This window comes from Nipponia nippon, unplaced genomic scaffold (genome assembly GCF_047370975.1).
Source record: "Nipponia nippon isolate SJK-2023a ecotype South Korea unplaced genomic scaffold, ASM4737097v1 scaffold_41, whole genome shotgun sequence".
Classification (NCBI taxonomy): Eukaryota; Metazoa; Chordata; class Aves; order Pelecaniformes; family Threskiornithidae; genus Nipponia; species Nipponia nippon.
This window is the reverse complement of record NW_028262360.1, coordinates 1,416,174-1,434,574: the sequence shown is the minus strand read 5'-3', so window position 1 is coordinate 1,434,574 and position 18,401 is coordinate 1,416,174. Positions and strand designations below refer to the sequence as shown.

Here is an 18,401-nt window from a genome sequence, read left to right as displayed (position 1 = left end):
CCCCAATGCCCCCCAGTGCTTCCCCAGTACCTCCCAGTGCCCCCCAGTACCCCTCCAGTGCCCTCCAGTACTGCCCAGTGCCTCCCCAGTACCCCCCAGTGCCCCCCAGCGCCTCCAAGCGGGCTCTGGGCCGACACAGCTGCCCCCCTCCGGCACCCCCATCTCCTGCCCCATGGCGGGGGCTGCGGCCTGGGTGCGGTGGGGCCAGGATGGGTGGGTGGCCCCCATGGGGACAGAGGGACAGGCAGGGACACAGGGACGGGCAGGGACACAGGGACGGGCAGCACATCCGGGTCACGCCCGTGACCCTCGCTCACCCCACGCCCAACCCCCCCCTCCTCATTGTCCCCTTGTCCCTGTTGCCGTCCCCACCCTGCTGACATCACCCGCCCCGATGACGTCACGCCACCCCCCCTCACGCCCACGTCACCCGCCCCGCCCCCGGGGGCCGGCCCCCATATACAGGTGCGTGCACCTGCCCGGCCCCAACCGCCCAGGGGTCACTGCTGCAGCGCCTATAGGGGCCATAGGGGCCTGGGGGGTCCCTGCCGCTCGCTGGGGCTCTGTAGGGGTCATAGGGGGGCTCTGCCGCTCGCTGGGGCTCTGCGGTCTCCTTGCCTCTATAGGGTCTCTATGGGGTCTCTGCTGCTCGCGAGGTCTCTATAGGCTCGCTGCCGCCCGCCTCTCTGTACTGTGCTTGTTCGCTGCCTATAGGGTCACTCCGGGGCCTCTGCTGCTTGCACGGGCTCCGGACCGTGTCCACAGGGCATCTATAGTCTCTGTAGGGGGGCTCGGGGCTCTCCTTAGCTGTCTGTAGGGTCTCCCCAGGCTGCCTTATAGGGGCTCCGCAGGGCGTCCATAGGGTCCCCAGGGCCGTCTATAGGGTCCTCCTAGGGCTGCCGTCCCGCGGGCGCTGGGGCCATGGCCAACGGGGGGCTGCAGGTGCTGGGGCTGGGGCTGGCGCTGGCGGGGTGGGGGGCGCTGCTGGTGGCCACGGCGCTGCCGCAGTGGCAAGTGTCCTCCTTCGCCGGGGACTCCATCATCACGGCGGTGGCCACCTACCAGGGGCTGTGGATGGCCTGCGCTAGCCAGAGCACCGGCCAGCTCCAGTGCAAGACCTTCGACTCGCTGCTGGCCCTGCCCGGTGAGGGGGGACTGGGGGGCGGGGGGCAATGGGGGGCGGGGGGCCGGGGGTGCAGTGGGTTGGGGGGGTCTCAGGGATGGGGAGGGGGGGGACGGGTCACGACACCGAGCTGGGGGGGACCCAGGCGTCCGGGAGCTGCTGCAGCCGGGGAGGGGGTCCTGCCCCCCCCCCCTTCGGCCTGGCGGACCCCGGCCCCCCTGCCCGGCCTGGGGGTCCTGGCCGCCGGAGCTGAAAAACCGGCCAGGCCGGTGGGGGGAGGGGGCATGTCCCGGCGCCTGGGTCCGCGGGACTGGAGGGGGGCCTGGGGACTGGGGGGGGGGGGGCCGAGGACTGGACTGGAGGGGGTCCCGGGAACTGGGGGGGGTCCCGAGGACTGGTGGGTCCCCGGGGACGGGGTGGGGGATGCCCTGGCTCCCACCGCCCGGCCGCAGGGGTCGGTGGGGTCACCTGGACGCCTGGCTCCCGCGGGAGGCCCGGACGCCGGTGTTCCCCCAGCCTTGGGACCCCCGAGAGGGGACCCGGGCGTCCGGCTTGGGGGGTGGCTGAAATCTGCCCCCCGCCCCGCGGGGAGGACACAGGCGGCCAGGCCCCCCCCAGGGGAACGCAGGCCTCCGGGCGCTGCCTTCGGTTTCGCTGAAACTCGCGTCCCGGGCGGGAGCAGCCGTTGGGGCGCGGCGGGGTCCCCCCCCCGTGGGGACGGGTACAAAGTCCCCCCACCCCACCCCACCCCGTAGGGCGCCGGGGCGGGGACGGGGAGCCCTGGGCGTCTGGGGGGGCCCAGGCGTCAGGGGGAGCCCCCGCTTCGCCCCCGGGGACCCCCCGGTGTCCCCCACTGCGCTGGCAGGGACCCAGATCCCGGTGCCAGGGCGGGGCACGGGCCCCGCTCCCTGCCCGCTCCCTGCCCGCTCCCTGCCCATCCCTCCTGCCTGTCCCTGCCTGTGAAAAGGCCAAAGTCTCGCCCGGGTGACAGGCAGGGGCCATAAACCCCTAACCCCTCCCTGCCCGGACGCCTCCGTCCCCTCTGGGCTTAGGGGCAGCAGAATGGGGGGCAAGGGGTGCCCTGACCCCCCGTGACCCCCGTGACCTCTCCATGACCCCCCGTGACCCCCCCCAGGGTTTGTACAGGCGACGCGGGCGCTGATGGTGGCGTCGGGGGTGCTGGGGCTTGTGGCCATGGGGCTGGCGGTGGTCGGGATGAAGTGCACCCGCTGCGGGGACGATGACCCCCGGCGCAAGGCCGGCACGGCGGCTGCTGGCGGCGGCGTCTTCCTCCTGTCCGGTGAGCGGGACCCCCAAGACACCCACCCCCCACATTGGGGAGCCCACATCCCCATTCTGAGGTCTCTGTCCCATATTGGGGACCCCACACCCCTGTTTTGGGGGTCTCTACCTGCTGTTGGGGACCCCCTCAGCCCTGCCACCCCGTTTCGGGGTGGGGGGAGGTCTCAGGGGGCTGACGGGGTGCCCCCAACCCCCAGGGCTGGCAGGGCTGGTTGCCTGCTCCTGGTACGGCCACCGCATTGTCACCAACTTCTACAACCCCACGGTCCCCGTCAACTCCAAGTGAGGGGGGGTTCGGGGAGGCTTTGGGGGTGCAGGGGGGCTGTGGGGCTGGGAGGGGGCTGTGGGGAGGGTTTGGGGGGCTGTGGGGCACGTCTGGGGGGGCTGTGGGGCTGGGAGGGGGCTGTGGGGAGGGTTGGGGGGGCTGTGGGGCTGGGAGGGGGCTGTGGGGCAGGTCTGGGGGGCTGTGGGGCTGGGAGGGGGCTGTGGGGTAGATCTGGGGGGGCTGTGGGGCTGGAAGGGGGCTGTGGGGCAGGTCTGGGGGGCTGTGGGGCTGGGAGGGGGCTGTGGGGTAGATCTGGGGGAGGCTGGGGGCTGGAAGGGGGCTGTGGGGCAGGTCTGGGGGGCTGTGGGGCTGGGAGGGGGCTGTGGGGCAGGTCTGGGGGGGCTGTAGGGAGGGTTTGGGGGTCTCTCACCCCCATTTGTGTCTCCCCCAGGTACGAGTTCGGCTCCGCCATCTTCGTGGGCTGGGCGGGGGCCGCCCTGGTGCTGCTGGGGGGGGCCATGCTGGCCTGCTCCTGCCCCCGGGGCAAGGGCCACGGCCGGGCCTACCCCCGCAGCAAGGCCCCCGGCTCCCAGCCCCCCAGCAACCGCGAGTACGTCTGAGGGGGCCCTGCGCTGGGACCCCCCGAGCCTCAGCCCCGCCTTGGGGACCCCCCCGAGCCCCCAGCTCTGCTTTGGGGAACCCCCCCCCCGAGCCTCAGTCCCCGCTATGGGGCCCTCCCCCAAGTTTGGGAGGGTCTGGGGGGCCGCCCCACTCTGGGGACCCCAACCCCTGTGGCGTCCCACCACTGAGGGGGCGGGGAGCCCCCTCAAGCTGGTGTTGGGGGCTCCCAGGTTGCAGAGTGCCCCCCCCCCCCCGCGGGGGTCTCCGCGGGCTTCTCGCGAGTGGTTTTGTACGAAATAAAGTTGTTTGTGTGTTTTAACTCTGTTCTGGCCGAGTTTGGTTCCTGGGGCCCCCCAAAGGCGCCCACCCGGCCCCGTCCCAACATGGCGGCGCCCATCGCCGTACGGTGGCGTCATCGGGAGGCGCCCACCTGGACATGGCGGCGCCCATCGCCGTACGGTGGCGTCATCGGGACGCACCGGGACGGCGATGCTGGAGGCTCTGGTGGCGGACGGCGCGGAAGGGCTGGTCCTCGTGCAGGGTGGGGGGCGAGGGGGTCGGGGGGGCTGTGGGGCTGGTTTGGAGGTCTGGGGGCTCCGGGGGGCTGTGGGGCTGGTTGGGGGGGGCTGTGGGGCTCTGGGGGGGCTGTGGGGCTGGTTTGGAGGTCTGGGGGGCTCCGGGGGGGCTGTGGGGCTGGTTGGGGGGGCTGTGGGGCTCTGGGGGGGCTGTGGGGCTGGTTTCAGGGGTCTGGGGGCTCCGGGGGGGCTGTGGGGCTGGTTTCAGGGGTCTGGGGGCTCCGGGGGGGCTGTGGGGCTGGTTGGGGGGGCTGTGGGGCTCTGGGGGGCTGTGGGGCTGGTTTGGAGGTCTGGGGGCTCCGGGGGGGCTGTGGGGCTGGTTGGGGGGGGGCTGTGGGGCTCTGGGGGGGCTGTGGGGCTGGTTTCAGGGGTCTGGGGGGCTCCGGGGGGGCTGTGGGGCTGGTTGGGGGGGGCTGTGGGGCTCTGGGGGGCTGTGGGGCTGGTTTGGAGGTCTGGGGGCTCCGGGGGGCTGTGGGGCTGGTTGGGGGGGCTGTGGGGCTCTGGGGGGGCTGTGGGGCTGGTTTCAGGGGTCTGGGGGCTCCGGGGGGCTGTGGGGCTGGTTGGGGGGGCTGTGGGGCTCTGGGGGGGCTGTGGGGCTGGTTTCAGGGGTCTGGGGGCTCCGGGGGGCTGTGGGGCTGGTTTCGGGGGGGCTGTGGGGCTCAGGGGGAGGCTGTGGGGTGCCATGGGGCTGGTTTGGGGATCTGGGGAGTGCCTTGGGGCTGGTTTTGGGGGGCTGGGGGTGCCATGGGGCTGGGTGTGGGATGCAGTGGGGCTGGGGGGTTCTGTGGAACTGGGTTGGGGGTGCCGTGGGGCTGGGTGGGGGTCACCGTGGGGGTCACCCACGCCCCCCCCCCGCCAGACAGCGCCGCCTGCGAGGGCCGCAGCCTCCTCCGGGCCTTCGTCACCGCCGCCGTGCAGAGGTGAGGGGCTGGGGGGGCTGGGGAAAGGGGGGCTGGGGGCTCAGCCCCCCCCTCACCTCCCACCCCCCAGGGACGAGCGCGTCCTCGTCGTCCTCTTCGACGTCCCCCGGGAGCAGTTCGAGGCTGGGCTGAGCCCCTTAGTGAAGCAGCGGTGAGTGTGACGCCCCACAGCCCCCCCATGGGTGTCCCATGGGCCCCCACAGCCCCCCCAGGGCCCCACAGCCCCCCATGGCTCCCCATGGCCCCCCGTGGCCCCCCAGCCCCGCCCCGGGCCCCCCCTGACCCCCCTCTCTCCAGGCTTCTGTACCGCGATGGCTTCACGGACCCCCTAGGCTGGAGCGGGCCGGATCCCGACCTGCGGGCGGGCGATTTCGGGGGGCTGCTGGCGGGGGGGCTCCCCCCGGGGGGGCCCCTGACGCTGGTGCTGGACTCGCTCAGCTGGCTGCTGCTGCGCCTGCCCCCCCCCCGCCTCTGCCAGGCGCTGGGGGCTCTGCTGGGGGGGGGCCCCCGTTCCGGTCAGGACAGTGGGGACCCCTGGGGGGGGGATCCTGGGGGGGGGCGACCCCTAGACTGGGGTACGGGGGCGTCCAGACCTTGGGGTCCCCATGGGGCTGGGCCCCCCCAATTCGGCCTTGGGGTGCAGGGGGGGAGCCTGGACGCTGGGGTCCCCATGGGGTTGGGGTGCAGGGGATCCCCAGTTGGGGTCTGGGGTGCAGGGGGGCCCAGACACCGGGGTCCCCGTGGGGTTGGGGCATGGGGACCCCCCCAGTTTGGCCCGGGGGTGCAGGGGGGGAGCCCGGACACAGGGGTCCCCGTGGGGTTGGGGTGCAGGGGGGTCCCCAGTTGGGGCGTGGGGTGCGGGGGTCCCCGGTGGGGGGTGCGGGCCCACCCCGACGCCTGCCCCCCCCCCCCAGCCCGCCCCTCCCGCCTGCTGGCGCTGCTGCACGGGGACCTGCACCCCCCCGGGCTGCTGCGGGCGCTGGGGGCCTTGGCCAGCGCCCAGGTCACCCTGGGGGGGCCCCCCCCCGGCCCGGCCGCCCCCCGACTCGCCCGTGTCCTCAGCCGCCCCCGCGGGGGGGGGCCCAGGCAGAAGGTGGGGGGGGGGGGGGGGGGCCCCCGTGGGGTCACGGTGCCCCGAATCGGGGCGCCCCCGGCCCCCCCAAACCTCCCCCCCCCCCCCCCCCCCAGGACGAGAGCTTCGCCCTCCTGCCCGACGGGTCCCTGCGCTGCCTGGAGGCGCCCCCTCCCCCCGCGCCGGAGGGCGGGGGGGGCACCCCTGGGTCCCCCGCGGATTTGGGGTGCCGGGCCCCACCCCACCCCCTCACCTTCCGCCTGCGGCTGTCGGCGGCCGAACGGGCGGCGCGAGCGGCCGTGCCCCCCCCGTACCAGCTCAGCCCCCCCAGGTGAGCGGGGGGAGGGACCCCCAGTCCCCTCCCAGTCCTGGCTCCCAGTCGGGACCAGTCTCCCCAGTAACAGCCCCCCACTGCACAGGAGGTCGACCCTCCTCCGGGCGCCCGGGACCATCGTCTGTGCCCCGGAGCCCCCCGAGGACGAGGACCCTGAGGACCCCGACGACGACCTGGACGTGTGACCCCCCCCCCCCCCCCCCACGGTTCTTGCAGGGCCTACGTAAACACTGGGGGTTGCTGTAGGACCTACGCAAACCTCGGGGGTCCCTGCGCAGACGCCGGGACCCCAATAAAGCTGTGGCGTCTCCCTCAGCTCCGCGTGGTCACTGGCGGGGGTCCCTGGGGGGGGACACGGCAATGGGGAGGGGGCCCGGGCGCCTGGGGGTCCCGGGGGGGTCCCCGGGGATGGGGAGGGGGGAACCAGGGACCCGGGGCCGGCGCTGGAGCGGGGAGGTCACGCCCCCGCGGAGGCCACGCCCCCTTCGCTGGCATAGCACCCGCTCGTGGCCACGCCCATCCCGGCAACCACGCCCCCTCCGGGAATCCCCCCATTGCCCCCGCCCCTTCGTGCCTGAGGCCGCGCCCCCTCTGCCGTGGTCACGCCCCCGCCGTCCGCGCAGGCGCACCAACCCCCTCCCCTCGCGCCCGGCCTGGCGCCGCGCCCGCGCCCCGGAAGTGCTCGGCCGGAAGTGACCCCGGCGGCGGCGAGAGCGGCGGGAGGGGCCGGGCGGGAGCGCGATGGCGGCGGCCGGGGGCGCCCGCCGGTAACGGCTGAGCTCGACCGAGCCGCCGCGGCCCGGGACCGCCGGGGGCCCTTCCCCGGGACCGCCTCCCCCGCGCCTCCGGGGCCGCCGCTACTCCCGGAGCCGCCTCCCCCGCGCCTCCGGCGCCGCCTTCCCCCGGGCCGGCGGCCGCAGCGGGGCCGGGGGTCCCGGGGCCGGCCCGGGGCTGGGGCTGGGGCCGCCGCCGCCCCCGGCGCGGGGGGCGCGAAGCTGGCGGAGCTGGGCCGGGCGGGGGGCGGCGGCGGGGCCGGGGCCGGGGCCGGGGCCGGGATGATGCGGACCCAGTGCCTGCTGGGGCTCCGCACCTTCGTGGCCTTTGCCACCAAACTCTGGAGCTTCCTCCTCTACATGCTGCGCCGGCAGGTCCGCACCGTGAGTACCGGGAGCGGGGGGCCGCTCCGTGAGTACCGGCGGGGGGCGGCTGTACCGGGACTTTGGCGGGGGGGCAGACCCGGCTTTGGGGGCTCCCGGTCTCCCCGCCCTCCTCCGGGGGCTGCCCCGGGCGGCGGGGCCGGTTGGGGGGCGGCGGGGCCGGTGGTGGGGGGCTCTGTCCGTGCCTCAGTTTCCCCAGCGGGGCCGTCCCGTCCCCACGCCGGGGCACGGCGGGTGACTGTGACCCCCCCGGGGGTTTGGGGGTGCGCGGGGGGACCCGGGCGGGGCGGGGGGTGATGAGGAGCAGCAGGTGAGAGGTTTAATTTAGCCCGGGGGGGGGGGGGACGACGGGGACGCCGTCCCCCCCCCGGGGCTCGGTGCCAGCAGCCGCCGTCCCGTGCCCGGCGGTGACGGCAGAGGGGACGCTGCCAGGACACGGTGACGCGGGGGGGGGGGGCCCGGCTCCCTGGGTTCTATTCTGGGCGTCGGGGGGGGGCCGGGATGCCCCGTAACGGCCCGGCTGCCGTCCCTCGCGGGGCTGGGGGTGTCCCCCCGTTTCGGGGGTCCCCCACGGCCGGGACAGTCCCCGTCTCCGTCCCGGCAGGTGATCCAGTACCAGACGGTGCGATACGACGTCCTGCCCCTCTCCCCGGTCTCCCGCAACCGCCTCAGTAAGGCTGGGGGGGTCCTTGTGGGGTGGGGGAGCCCCCAAAGTGGATGTGGGGCTGTGGGGGTGGGGGGAGCCCCCAAACTGGGGAGTGTGGGGGGAGCCCCCAAACTGGGGGGGGCCTGGGAGATGGAGCAGGGAGAGCCCTGACACTGGGGGGCTCTGAGGACGAGGGAGAGGGACTCAGCGGGGTAATGGGGACCCCCCGGGCAGGGGGCGTTTGGGGGCTCCCCCTGACACCCCTTTCCCCCCCCCTCAGACCAGGTGAAGAGGAAGATCCTTGTCTTGGACTTGGACGAGACCCTCATCCACTCCCACCACGACGGCGTGCTGCGGCCCACCGTGCGCCCCGGGACCCCCCCGGACTTCATCCTCAAGGTCAGGGGGGCCCGGGGGCAGAACCTGGGAGGCTCAGGGGCAGAGTTTGGGGGTCTCCAGGAAGCGTTTGGGGGTCCCAGTGCCAGAACCTGGGTGTGCTGGGGGGCACCTGAGGCTCCTGGTGCCCCAGGTGGGGGATCCCCAGGGGCTGAGTTTGGGGGTCCCGGGGGCCGAGTTTGGGGGTCCCAGGTGCTGGGTTGTAGCTGAGGCTCCCACAGCCTGAGGCGGGGGATCCCCAGAGGCAGAACCTGGGGTCCCCAGGGCAGAGTTTAGGGGTCCCAGACGATGGGGTGCAGCTGAGGCTCCTGGAGCCCGAGGCAGGGGGGTCCCGGGGGCAGAGTTTGGGGGTCCCAGCGGCAGAAGCTGGGGGAGAGTTTGAGGGTCCTGGGGCTGGGGGCAGCTGAGGCTCCCGGTGCCTGGGGTGGGGGGTGTCAGGGTCCCGCCGACGTCCCCCCTCCGCCCCCAGGTCGTCATCGACAAACACCCCGTCCGCTTCTTCGTGCACAAGCGGCCCCACGTGGATTTCTTCCTGGAGGTGGTGAGTGCCCCCCTCCTCCCCCACCCTGGGGACCCCCCCACCCCCCCGGGTCCCGGCAGACCCCGGCGCTGACCCCCCCGCCCCAGGTGAGCCAGTGGTACGAGCTGGTGGTGTTCACGGCCAGCATGGAGATCTACGGCTGCGCCGTGGCCGACAAGCTGGACAACAACCGCAGCATCCTCAACCGCCGCTACTACCGCCAGGTGGGTGGGACCGGGGCGGGGCTTGAGTGCAGGGTGGGGTTGGGTGGGGGCGGGGCTTGACTGGGTGGGGTTGGGTGGGGGAGGAGCTTGACTGGGTGGGGTTGGGTGGGGGGTGCAGCTTGACTGGGTGGGGTTGGGGGTGGAGCTATCAGGGCTGGGTGGGGCTGTCTGGGGGTGTGGTCAATGCAGTGGGCGGGGCCACAGGGGGCAGAGCACTGACCTCCTGGTGGTGGCTGCTGTGTGGGCGGGGTCTTGGGCACCTAGTGGGCAGGGCCTGACCCCCCAGCCCCGCCCCCAGCACTGCACGCTGGAGCTGGGCAGCTACATCAAGGACCTGTCGGTGGTGCACAGCGACCTCTCCAGCATCGTCATCCTCGACAACTCGCCTGGCGCCTACCGCAGCCACCCAGGTAGGGCCCCCCCGAGACCCCCAGAGCCCCCCTGGAGCCCCCCCAGCCCCTCACCCCCTCCTCTGCCCCCAGATAACGCTATCCCCATCAAGTCCTGGTTCAGCGACCCCAGCGACACGGCCCTGCTCAACCTGCTGCCCATGCTGGATGCCTTGAGGTGAGGCCCGGGGGCTTCTGGGGGGGTGCAGCAGGGTCTGGGGGGGACACAGCAGGGTCTGGGGGTGTCGGGGGGGGCACAGCGGGGTCTGGGCGTGTCCTGGGGGAGCACAGTGGGGTCTGGGGGGGCACAGCAGAGTCTGGGGGTGTCGGGTGGGAGCCCAGTGGGGTCTGGGGGGCACAGCGGAGTCTGGGGGTGTCCGGCGGGAGCCCAGTGGGGTCTGGGGGGCACAGCGGAGTCTGGGGGTGTTCTGGGGGAGCCCAGTGGGGTCTGGGGGGCACAGCGGAGTCTGGGTGTGTCGGGGGGAGCACAGTGGGGTCTGGGGGGGCACAGCGGAGTCTGGGGGTGTCCTGGGGGAGCACAGTGGGGTCTGGGGGGCACAGTGGAGTCTGGGGGTGTCGGGGGGAGCACAGTGGGGTCTGGGGGGCACAGCGGAGTCTGGGGGTGTCGGGGGAGCACAGTGGGGTCTGGGGGGCACAGCGGAGTCTGGGGGTGTCCGGGGGAGCACAGTGGGGTCTGGGGGCACAGCGGAGTCTGGGGGTGTCGGGGGGAGCACAGTGGGGTCTGGGGGGGCACAGCGGAGTCTGGGGGTGTCGGGGGGAGCACAGTGGGGTCTGGGGGGCACAGCGGAGTCTGGGGGTGTCCGGGGGGAGCACAGTGGGGTCTGGGGGGGCACAGCGGAGTCTGGGGGTGTCGGGGGGAGCACAGTGGGGTCTGGGGGGCACAGCGGAGTCTGGGGGTGTCGGGGGGGAGCACAGTGGGGTCTGGGGGGCACAGCGGAGTCTGGGGGTGTCGGGGGGAGCACAGTGGGGTCTGGGGGGGCACAGCGGAGTCTGGGGGTGTCGGGGGGAGCACAGTGGGGTCTGGGGGGCACAGCGGAGTCTGGGGGTGTCCGGCGGGAGCCCAGTGGGGTCTGGGGGGCACAGTGGAGTCTGGGGGTGTCGGGGGAGCACAGTGGGGTTTGGGGGGGCACAGCGGAGTCTGGGGGTGTCCTGGGGGAGCCCAGTGGGGTCTGGGGGGGGCACAGCAGAGTCTGGGGGTGTCCTGGGGGAGCCCAGTGGGGTTTGGGGGGCACAGCGGAGTCTGGGGGTGTTGGGGGGAGCACAGTGGGGTCTGGGGGGGCACAGCGGAGTCTGGGGGTGTCCGGGGGAGCACAGTGGGGTCTGGGGGGGACACAGCAGGGCCTGGGGGACCACAGTGGGGTCTGAGGGTGTCCGGGGGGGGGGGCTGCAGGCTGTGGGGCCCTCAGCACCCCGACGTTGGGGTCTTCGCTGGTTTGGGGAGCCAGAGAGCTGTGTCGGGGTCTCACCCCGCTCTGCCCCCCCCCAGGTTCACAGCCGACGTCCGCCCCGTCCTGAGCCGCAACCTGCACCAGCACCGGCTGTGGTGACGGCGGCCCCGCCCCCGCCCTGTCACCGTCACCCCCCCGCCGCAGGGACGGGGACCCCCGGGACCCCCCGCGAGGGACAGAGCCAGCGCCGCGGGCCCCCCGCGAGGGACTGTGCCAGCGCCGCGGGACCCCGCGCCCCCCCACGGAGGACGGACGCTGCGCCCGGGGAGCGGGGCCGAGCTGCTCCCCTCGGCGCTGGGGGGGGCGCGGGGGCCGCCCCCCCCCCCCGCCGCATGGACGGAAGGACACGGACAGATGGGCGCTGCCGGCCCCGCCCTCTTGTTTTTAAAAGACCTCGGTCCCAGCCGCGGTGTCTCCGCCCTCTCTGTGCCTTGGGGTCCCCCCGTGTCCCCCCCCCCACTCGCGATGGTTCCCCCCGCGTTGCCACCCCCTCCCCCCGCGGTGGTTTCGTCCGCGTCCCAGCGTTGGCCACACCCCCGGCCCTGACCACGCCCCCCCGCGGGCGGCGCCACGCCCCCTCCTGACTCTGCCGCCGGCGGTCACGTGGCACCACTGTTTACCTCGCGACCCCGCCCGCCACGTGACCCGCCCCCCCCCCCGGCCTCCCCGCGCGCGGTGACGTCAGTCACATGACGGCCGCAGCACCGCGCCGGATCCCTCCGCGCCGCCACCGCCCGGTTCCTTCCGCTTCCCCACCGGTTGCCCCCCCATTACCGAGGCCCGTGTTCCCCGCCCCCTCCCCAATTGCGCAACCCCGCCGTTGGTGGGGGCCGTACGCCGTTTCCGTAACGGAGGGAAGCGGGGGGGGGGGGGTGGGGGGTGGGGGGGTGTGTGTTACGGCGAGCGCGTGCGCTACGCCATCTGCGCGGGCCGCGTTGCGGCGGGGCGGCGGCCGCTGCGCCGATTGCGTGCCGCGCGCGCGCGCTGCGCTGTTGGCGTGGCGGCGGGGGCGGGGCCGTATCCGTGCGCCGCGCACGCACCCTCCGGTCCCGGCCCCGGTCCCGGTCCCGGTCCCGACCCCGGCCCGGCCATGAAGTTCCTGTACAAGGAGGAGCACCCGTTCGAGAAGCGCCGCTGCGAGGGCGAGAAGATCCGGAAGAAGTACCCGGACCGCGTCCCGGTGAGCGCCGGGACCCCCGGGGGAGCCGCCGGGAACCCCCCGGGAACCCCCTGGGGACGCCCGGGCACCGCGCGGGGCACCCCGGGCCCCCCCCGGGACCCCTGACACCCCCTGGAACCCCCTGGGGACCGCCCGGGACCCCCTGGGGCACCCTAGGAGCCCCCGGGACCCCCTGGAACCCCCTCCGGGACCGCCCGGGGGGACCCCTGACAGCCCCTGGAACCCCCTGGGGACCACTTGGGGACCCCCCGGGGCACTCTGGAAGCCCTCGGAACCTCCCGGGTACCCCCCGGGACCGGCTGGGGAACCCCCAGGGCAACCTGAAACCCTCCGGGACCCCCTGAGACCCCTTGGGGACCTCTGGAACCCCCCGGGACCGATGGGGGAACCCCCGGGACCCCCCCGCTCCGAGGCACCCAGGCGTTCAGGACCCCCTTGGGCCCCCCCGGGTGACACCACCCCGGGACCCCCCCCCCCAGTCTGACCCAGGGGGTCCCGGCGGGGCCGCACCCCCCCATGCCGTTAGGGGGGGTCCCCGCACCCATCGCCCGCCCCCCCAGGTCATCGTGGAGAAGGCGCCGAAGGCCCGGATCGGGGACCTGGACAAGAAGAAATACCTGGTGCCCTCGGACCTGACAGGTGGGGCGGGGGCCGGGGGGCCGGGGGAGGGGCGGGGGGGGCCGTGGCCCCCCCTCACCGCGCCCCTCCCCCCGCAGTGGGCCAGTTCTACTTCCTGATCCGGAAGCGGATCCACCTGCGGGCGGAGGACGCGCTCTTCTTCTTCGTCAACAACGTCATCCCCCCCACCAGCGCCACCATGGGGCAGCTCTACCAGGTGGGGGGGGGGGGGCCGGGGGGAAGGGGGGACCCGGGGGGCGGGGGGGGCACCCCGCAGACTCGGGGGGGGGGGTGGGGGTCGGTGCTGGGGGGTGGGCATCGGTACGGGGGGAGGGGCGGGGCCGGGGGGGAGGGGAGCGGTGCCCCCCTGACCACCCCCCCGGTGCCCCCCAGGAGCACCACGAGGAGGATTTCTTCCTGTACATCGCCTACAGCGACGAGAGCGTCTACGGGGCCTGAGCCCCCCCCCTCCGCCGCCGCCCCCCCCGGAACCCCGCGGCCCCGGCCTCAATAAACGCGACGGAGCCGCCGAGCGGCCTCGGGCCTCCTTTGTGGGGGGGCGGGGGGACTACAGCTCCCGGCGTGCCCCGCGCTGGAAGTGGGGCCGAGGGGTGGGGCCGCGCATGCGCGGTGGAGGGGAGGGGCGTGGCCGAGCGGGCGGGGGCGGGGCGGGGCGGGGCGGGGGCGGTGCGGAGCGAGGCGGCACCGGACGGGAGCGACGGACGGAGCCGGGGCCCGACCCCGCCGCGGGGCCGCCGTCATGGCCGAGCCCGGCCCCGAAGGTACCGGCGCCGGGGGGGGGGGGGCGGGACCGGAACGGCGGGGGTGGGGGGGAGCGGGACTGGGGGGAGCAGGAGCGCCGGCACCGGCGCGGGGGGGGGGGGGGTGGGAGCGGGAGCGCCGGCACCGGGGGGACACGAGGGGGGAGTGGGAGCGCCGGCGGCGGGAGAACCGGAGCGGCGGGGGTGCCGGAGCTGGGGGAGCGGGAGCACCTGGGGGGACGGACACGCCGGCACCGGGGGGAACCCGAGGAGGGGGGGGGCACCGGGAGTGCCGGTACCGGGGGGTGCTGGGGCTCCGGGAGTCCTGGCGTCGGGGGGCGGGGGGGGGAGAATCGGAGCGCCAGTACCGGGGGAGCACGAGGGGGGACCGGAGCGCCGGTACCGGGGGGGACCCGAGCGCCGGGAGTGCCCGTACCGGGGGGGACGGGACCGGAGCGCCGGGAGTGCCGGTACCGGGGGACCACGAGGGGGGCCGGAGCGCCGGGAGTGCCGGTACCGGGGGGTCTCCCGGGGGAAAGCGTGGCCAGGAGCGGGGTCCCGGGGCTGGACGGGGGGGGGAGGGTATCGGGCTCCGGGGGGGGTTGTGGGGCACCGGCACCGGGGACTCGGGGCGGGCAGGCACGGGCGGGGGGAGGGGAACCGGAGCGTGCCCGGGGGGGGCGGCGGGGGAGGGGAACCGGGGGAGGGGCGCTTCGGGACCAGGGGGAGGCGGCAACGGGCGGGGGGGGAACGGTCCCGGCACCGGGGCGGCCGCACCCTGAGGTACCGGTACCGGGGGGGGTCGGGGCCCCCTCCCCCCCCCGCCCGGTGTGGCCCCCCCCCCCCCCCCCAGACCCCCTCCCCAGCCCGAAGGCGGGGACGCAGGGGAGGGGGGGGGGGGGCCCCGGGGCGGGGGGGGGGGGGGGGGCGACCAAGGGGAACCGGGAGGGGGGAGGAGGGTCCCGGAGCGCCCGCCCCGGTAACCCGGGTAGGCGGGAGCGGCGCCGGCTCCCCCCGCCGAGCCTTAACCCCCGCGGGGCCGAGACCGGGAGGGGTAACCGGGGGCGGGGGGCTCCCGGTGCTGACGCCCCCCTCCCCCGGTGTCCGCAGCCCCCCGAGAAGCGCCGCCGGACGATCGAGGACTTCAACAAGTTCTGCAGCTTCGTCCTGGCCTACGCCGGGTACATCCCGGCGGCCGCCGAGGTGAGCCCCGGGGCGCCGAGGCCACCGGGAGGCACCGGGGGGGGGTGGCGGCGGGGGTCCCGGGCCCGGCGCTGCCCCCTGCCCGCCCCTCCCCCGGGCCCCGCCGCCGCCGCCCCGGCCCCATCTTGCGGCGGCGCCTACAGCTCCCGGCGTGCCCCGCGCCGCGCCCCGCCCCCGCGGGGGCTGATGGGAGCGCGAGGCGCCGCCTCTCCGCGGGACTACGCGTCCCGGCGTGCCCCGCGCGGCACCGCCCCCTCCCGCCGCGGGGGATGCCGGGAGTTGTAGGCGCCGCCTGGCGCTAGACTACGCGTCCCGGCGTGCCCCGCGCGGCGCCGCCATTTTGGGACGGGGCTGTGGTGGTGGGCGATGGGAGATGGAGTCCGGGGGGGGCGGGGGGGGGCTCGGGGTCGGCCCTGAGGGGGGAGGGGCGAGATGGGGGGATCGGGGTGAGCGGGGAGGGGGGCACAGGGGGTTCAGGGCACCCCCAGGATGGGGGGATTGGGATTGGGGGACGGGGGGGGGGGGGGCTCAGGATCCCCGAGGACAGGAGCAGTGTGGGGCAGGGGGCTTTGGGGCAGCCCCCCATGATGGAGGGGGAGATGGGGGGGTCAGGGCACCCTCAGGGTAGGGGTCTTGGGAGCCAAGGGGGTTCAGGGCAGCCCCCCACGATGGGGGGAGATGGGGGGTTCAGGGCTCATCAGGGTGGGGGGGTTTGGGGCACCCCCAGGGTGGGGGTCCTGGGGGACACGGGGCTTTGGGGCAGCCCCCCATGATGGGGGGGGTTTGGGGCTCATGGGGGTGGGGGGGCTCGGGGCAGCCCCATGATGGGGTCAGATGGGGGGGCTCCCAGGACAGGGCCTTTGGGTCCCCCCCAGCTGGGGGTCCCGGGGCCCCCCCTGACCCCCCTGCCCCCCCAGGAGAGCGGCTGGCCGTCCTCGGGGCCCAGCTCCCCGCTGGGGCCGGGGCGGGCGGAAGGGGGGGAGGGCTGGGGCTCGGCCCCCGCCGCCCTCCGCACCATCGAGACCTTCGTCCGCAAGGCCAAGTCCTCCAAGAAGCGGGGCCTGGGGCGCCTGGCCCCCCCCGAGAGCGCGCTGCTGGACAAGATGCGGCTGAAGGACTCCCTCTTCGACCTGCCGCCCCCCCCCGGCGCCCCCCCCGCGCCCCCCCGGCGGCGGGAGCGGCGCAGCCGGCGGGGGGACCCGGGGGGACCCCGGGGGGGCCGGGGGGAGCCCCGCTCCCGCATCAAGAAGAGCAAGAAGCGGCGGTGGAAGAAGGGGGAGCGGGAGGGGGCCAAGGCCTCCCCCAGCGAGACGGACTCGGAGGAGGAGCCGGCGTCCCCCCCGCCCCCCCCGCCGCCCCCCGAGGCGGGGGCCGAGCCCCGGGAGGCGGCGGGGGGCAAACTGGGGGGGGGCAAGGAGGGGGGCAGCACCGAGACCAGCCGGGACGGGGACGGGGACGGCAGCTCCAGCGAGGGCGAGATGCGGGTGATGGACGAGGACATCATGGTGGAGTCGGGTGAGTTGGGGTGGGGCTGGGGGCTCCCACTGCACCCCCCAACCCCCCCAGGCTCTCCCACAGCTCCCTGCTGCCCCTCCTGGGGTCACACGGGGCAGGCGGATCCAGGGCTGGTTCTGGGGTCCCCCCGGCTGCCTCCAGTGCCCCCCAACACCCCCCTAAGACCCCTCCTGCTCCCCCCTCCCTGGGCAGGCGGATCCAGGGCTGGTTCTGGGGTCTCTCTGACCCCCCAATACCCCCCAACACCTCCCCAAGCCCCCCAGACCCCTCCCCACCCCTCCTGCTCCCCCTGCCCTGGGGTAGGGGGATCTGGGGCTGGTTCTGGGGCCCCCCCTGAGCCCCCTGTTGCCCCCCCCAGGCGACGACTCCTGGGACCTGATCACCTGCTACTGCCAGAAGCCCTTCGCGGGGCGGCCGATGATCGAGTGCAGCCAGTGCGGGACCTGGATCCACCTCTCCTGCGCCAAGGTCAAGAAGAACAACGTCCCCGACGTCTTCTACTGCCAGAAGTGCAGGGAGGGCTCCCGCCGCGCCCCCCCCGCCGCCCCCCGGCCCGGGGGGGACTCCTAGTGCCCCCCGACCCGGGGGGGTGAGGCCCCCCCCCGGCCCTCAGCCCCGCAGACCCCCGGGGGACGCCCGTGGGGGGGACCCCGGGGAGAGGGGTGCTGGGGGGGGGGCTCAGGAGGTTTGGGGGTCCCTCACCACTGGGATGGGGGGGGCTTGGGGGGGTCTCAACCCAGGACAGAGGAGGTTTGGGGGGGCCCTCACCTCAGAGCAGGAGATAGGGGGGACCCTTGCCCCCTTCCCCAGGACAGGGGAGGTTTGGGTCCCTCGCCCCCAGGACGGGGGGGATTTGGGGTCCCTCACCCCCAGGACGGGGGGGATTTGGGGGTCCCTCACCCCCAGGACAGGGGGGATTTGGGGGTCCCTCACTCCCAGGATGGGGGGGATTTGGGGTCCCTCACCCCAAGCCATGAGGTTTGGAGGAGCCTCCTGTGTCCCCCCCAGGATGGGGGCGTTTGGGGACCCCCACCCTCAGAACAGAGTAGATTTGGGGACCCTCGGCCCTGTCCAGGACAGGGGGGATTTGGGGGGGACCCTTCTCTCATGGGGGTCAAGGGGCTCGAGAGGTTTGGGGGGACCCCACCCCAGGCCATGAGGTTTGGGGGAGCCTCGTGTGTGTCCCCCCGGGATGGGGGGGCTTGGGGACCCCCACCCCCCCAGGAGAAAGGAGGTTGGGGGTGACCCCCACCCCCCGGGGACCCCAGGACTCAGGGGGTTTGGGGGACCCTCACCCCGGGAGGTTTTGGGGGGCCCCCACCCCAGGACACAGGTTTGGGGGGGCCCCCAGGTGTACAGTCAGGCTGTAAATAGAGGGGGGAAGCGGTTTTTTCATGTGTGTTATTTTTTTAAACTGTTTTTTCTCCTGCACCCCTGCTTTTTCGGGGGGGGGGGGGGGGCCCTGCCCATCCCCCCCCCCCCACCGTTTGGGGGTGCGGGGGGGGGGGGGAGCACCCCGGGGGGAGGGGGGCACCCCCCAAAAACACCCCGGGTCCATCCCAGTGCCCCCCGAGGGGGCTGGGCAGGGTTTGGGGGTCCCCCCGCCCCCCCCCCCCCCCCCCCCCCTTGTTTTAAGAATAATATTTTGGAGTCCGGGGGGGGCATTGCACCCCCCCCCCCCTTGTAAATAAACGGCGCCGCGGCCTTCGTACGGGGGGGTCCGCGTCCGTCTGTCCCCCCGCGGCACCGGGGGGGGTCCCCTCGCCCCCCGCCCCCCACCGGGGGGACCCCACCGGGGATCCCCCGCCCCCGGGAACCCCCCCCCCGCCCGGGGATTCCCCGCTCCCCCCGGGGATTCCCTGCCCCGGGGCGTAGCTGACCCCCACAGGCCCCGCCCCCGCGGGCAGGAGGATGGGGTCACCGTGGCGACGGGCGGGGTAACCATGGCGACGGGCGGGGCGGGGGGTGTGTGTTACCATGGCGACGGGGCGGGAACACCCAGGGGGCGGAGCGCGGTCACCACGGCGACGGGCGGTGTCGCCATAGCGACGGGCGCCATTTTGGCTGCGTCCCAGCCGGGCGCGGGCGCCATCTTACGGCGGGGCGGCGGT

General features: G+C 75.3%; 5 protein-coding genes across 8 annotated transcripts; all 5 read left to right on the top strand.

Moving 5' to 3' along the window:
* Positions 1-479: 479 nt before the first annotated feature.
* CLDN7 (claudin 7) lies at positions 480-3,630 on the top strand. Its single transcript, XM_087777788.1, has 4 exons — positions 480-1,144; positions 2,259-2,423; positions 2,623-2,707; positions 3,142-3,630. Exons 1-4 carry the CDS (start codon positions 922-924, stop codon positions 3,308-3,310), a joined length of 642 nt encoding a protein of 213 aa, XP_087633914.1. The 5' UTR covers positions 480-921; the 3' UTR covers positions 3,311-3,630.
* ELP5 (elongator acetyltransferase complex subunit 5) lies at positions 3,585-6,527 on the top strand. Of its 4 annotated transcripts, none has more exons than XM_087777783.1 (7): positions 3,585-3,852; positions 4,750-4,806; positions 4,877-4,957; positions 5,104-5,321; positions 5,721-5,899; positions 5,995-6,209; positions 6,298-6,527. In XM_087777783.1, the coding sequence occupies exons 1-7, from the start codon at positions 3,695-3,697 to the stop codon at positions 6,395-6,397; spliced, it is 1,008 nt and encodes a 335-aa protein (XP_087633909.1). In that variant the 5' UTR covers positions 3,585-3,694; the 3' UTR covers positions 6,398-6,527. The 4 variants fall into 4 exon arrangements, with proteins under 4 accessions (XP_087633909.1, XP_087633910.1, XP_087633908.1 ...); XM_087777785.1 differs by having other exon boundaries at positions 3,699-3,852; positions 4,746-4,806; XM_087777784.1 differs by lacking the exon at positions 4,750-4,806.
* Positions 6,528-6,657: 130 nt separating this feature from the next.
* Positions 6,658-11,433, top strand: CTDNEP1 (CTD nuclear envelope phosphatase 1). The gene is made up of 8 exons (XM_087777787.1): positions 6,658-7,369; positions 7,974-8,040; positions 8,296-8,414; positions 8,881-8,952; positions 9,039-9,155; positions 9,454-9,565; positions 9,638-9,722; positions 11,052-11,433. Exons 1-8 carry the CDS (start codon positions 7,268-7,270, stop codon positions 11,110-11,112), a joined length of 735 nt encoding a protein of 244 aa, XP_087633913.1. The 5' UTR covers positions 6,658-7,267; the 3' UTR covers positions 11,113-11,433.
* A 556-nt stretch (positions 11,434-11,989) lies between these two features.
* On the top strand, positions 11,990-13,341 carry GABARAP (GABA type A receptor-associated protein). Its single transcript, XM_087777789.1, has 4 exons — positions 11,990-12,193; positions 12,754-12,832; positions 12,910-13,028; positions 13,205-13,341. The coding sequence occupies exons 1-4, from the start codon at positions 12,104-12,106 to the stop codon at positions 13,268-13,270; spliced, it is 354 nt and encodes a 117-aa protein (XP_087633915.1). The 5' UTR covers positions 11,990-12,103; the 3' UTR covers positions 13,271-13,341.
* Positions 13,342-13,434: 93 nt separating this feature from the next.
* PHF23 (PHD finger protein 23) lies at positions 13,435-17,687 on the top strand. Its single transcript, XM_087777781.1, has 4 exons — positions 13,435-13,593; positions 14,683-14,775; positions 15,693-16,290; positions 16,649-17,687. Exons 1-4 carry the CDS (start codon positions 13,435-13,437, stop codon positions 16,858-16,860), a joined length of 1,062 nt encoding a protein of 353 aa, XP_087633907.1. The 3' UTR covers positions 16,861-17,687.
* The last annotated feature ends 714 nt before the right edge of the window (positions 17,688-18,401 follow it).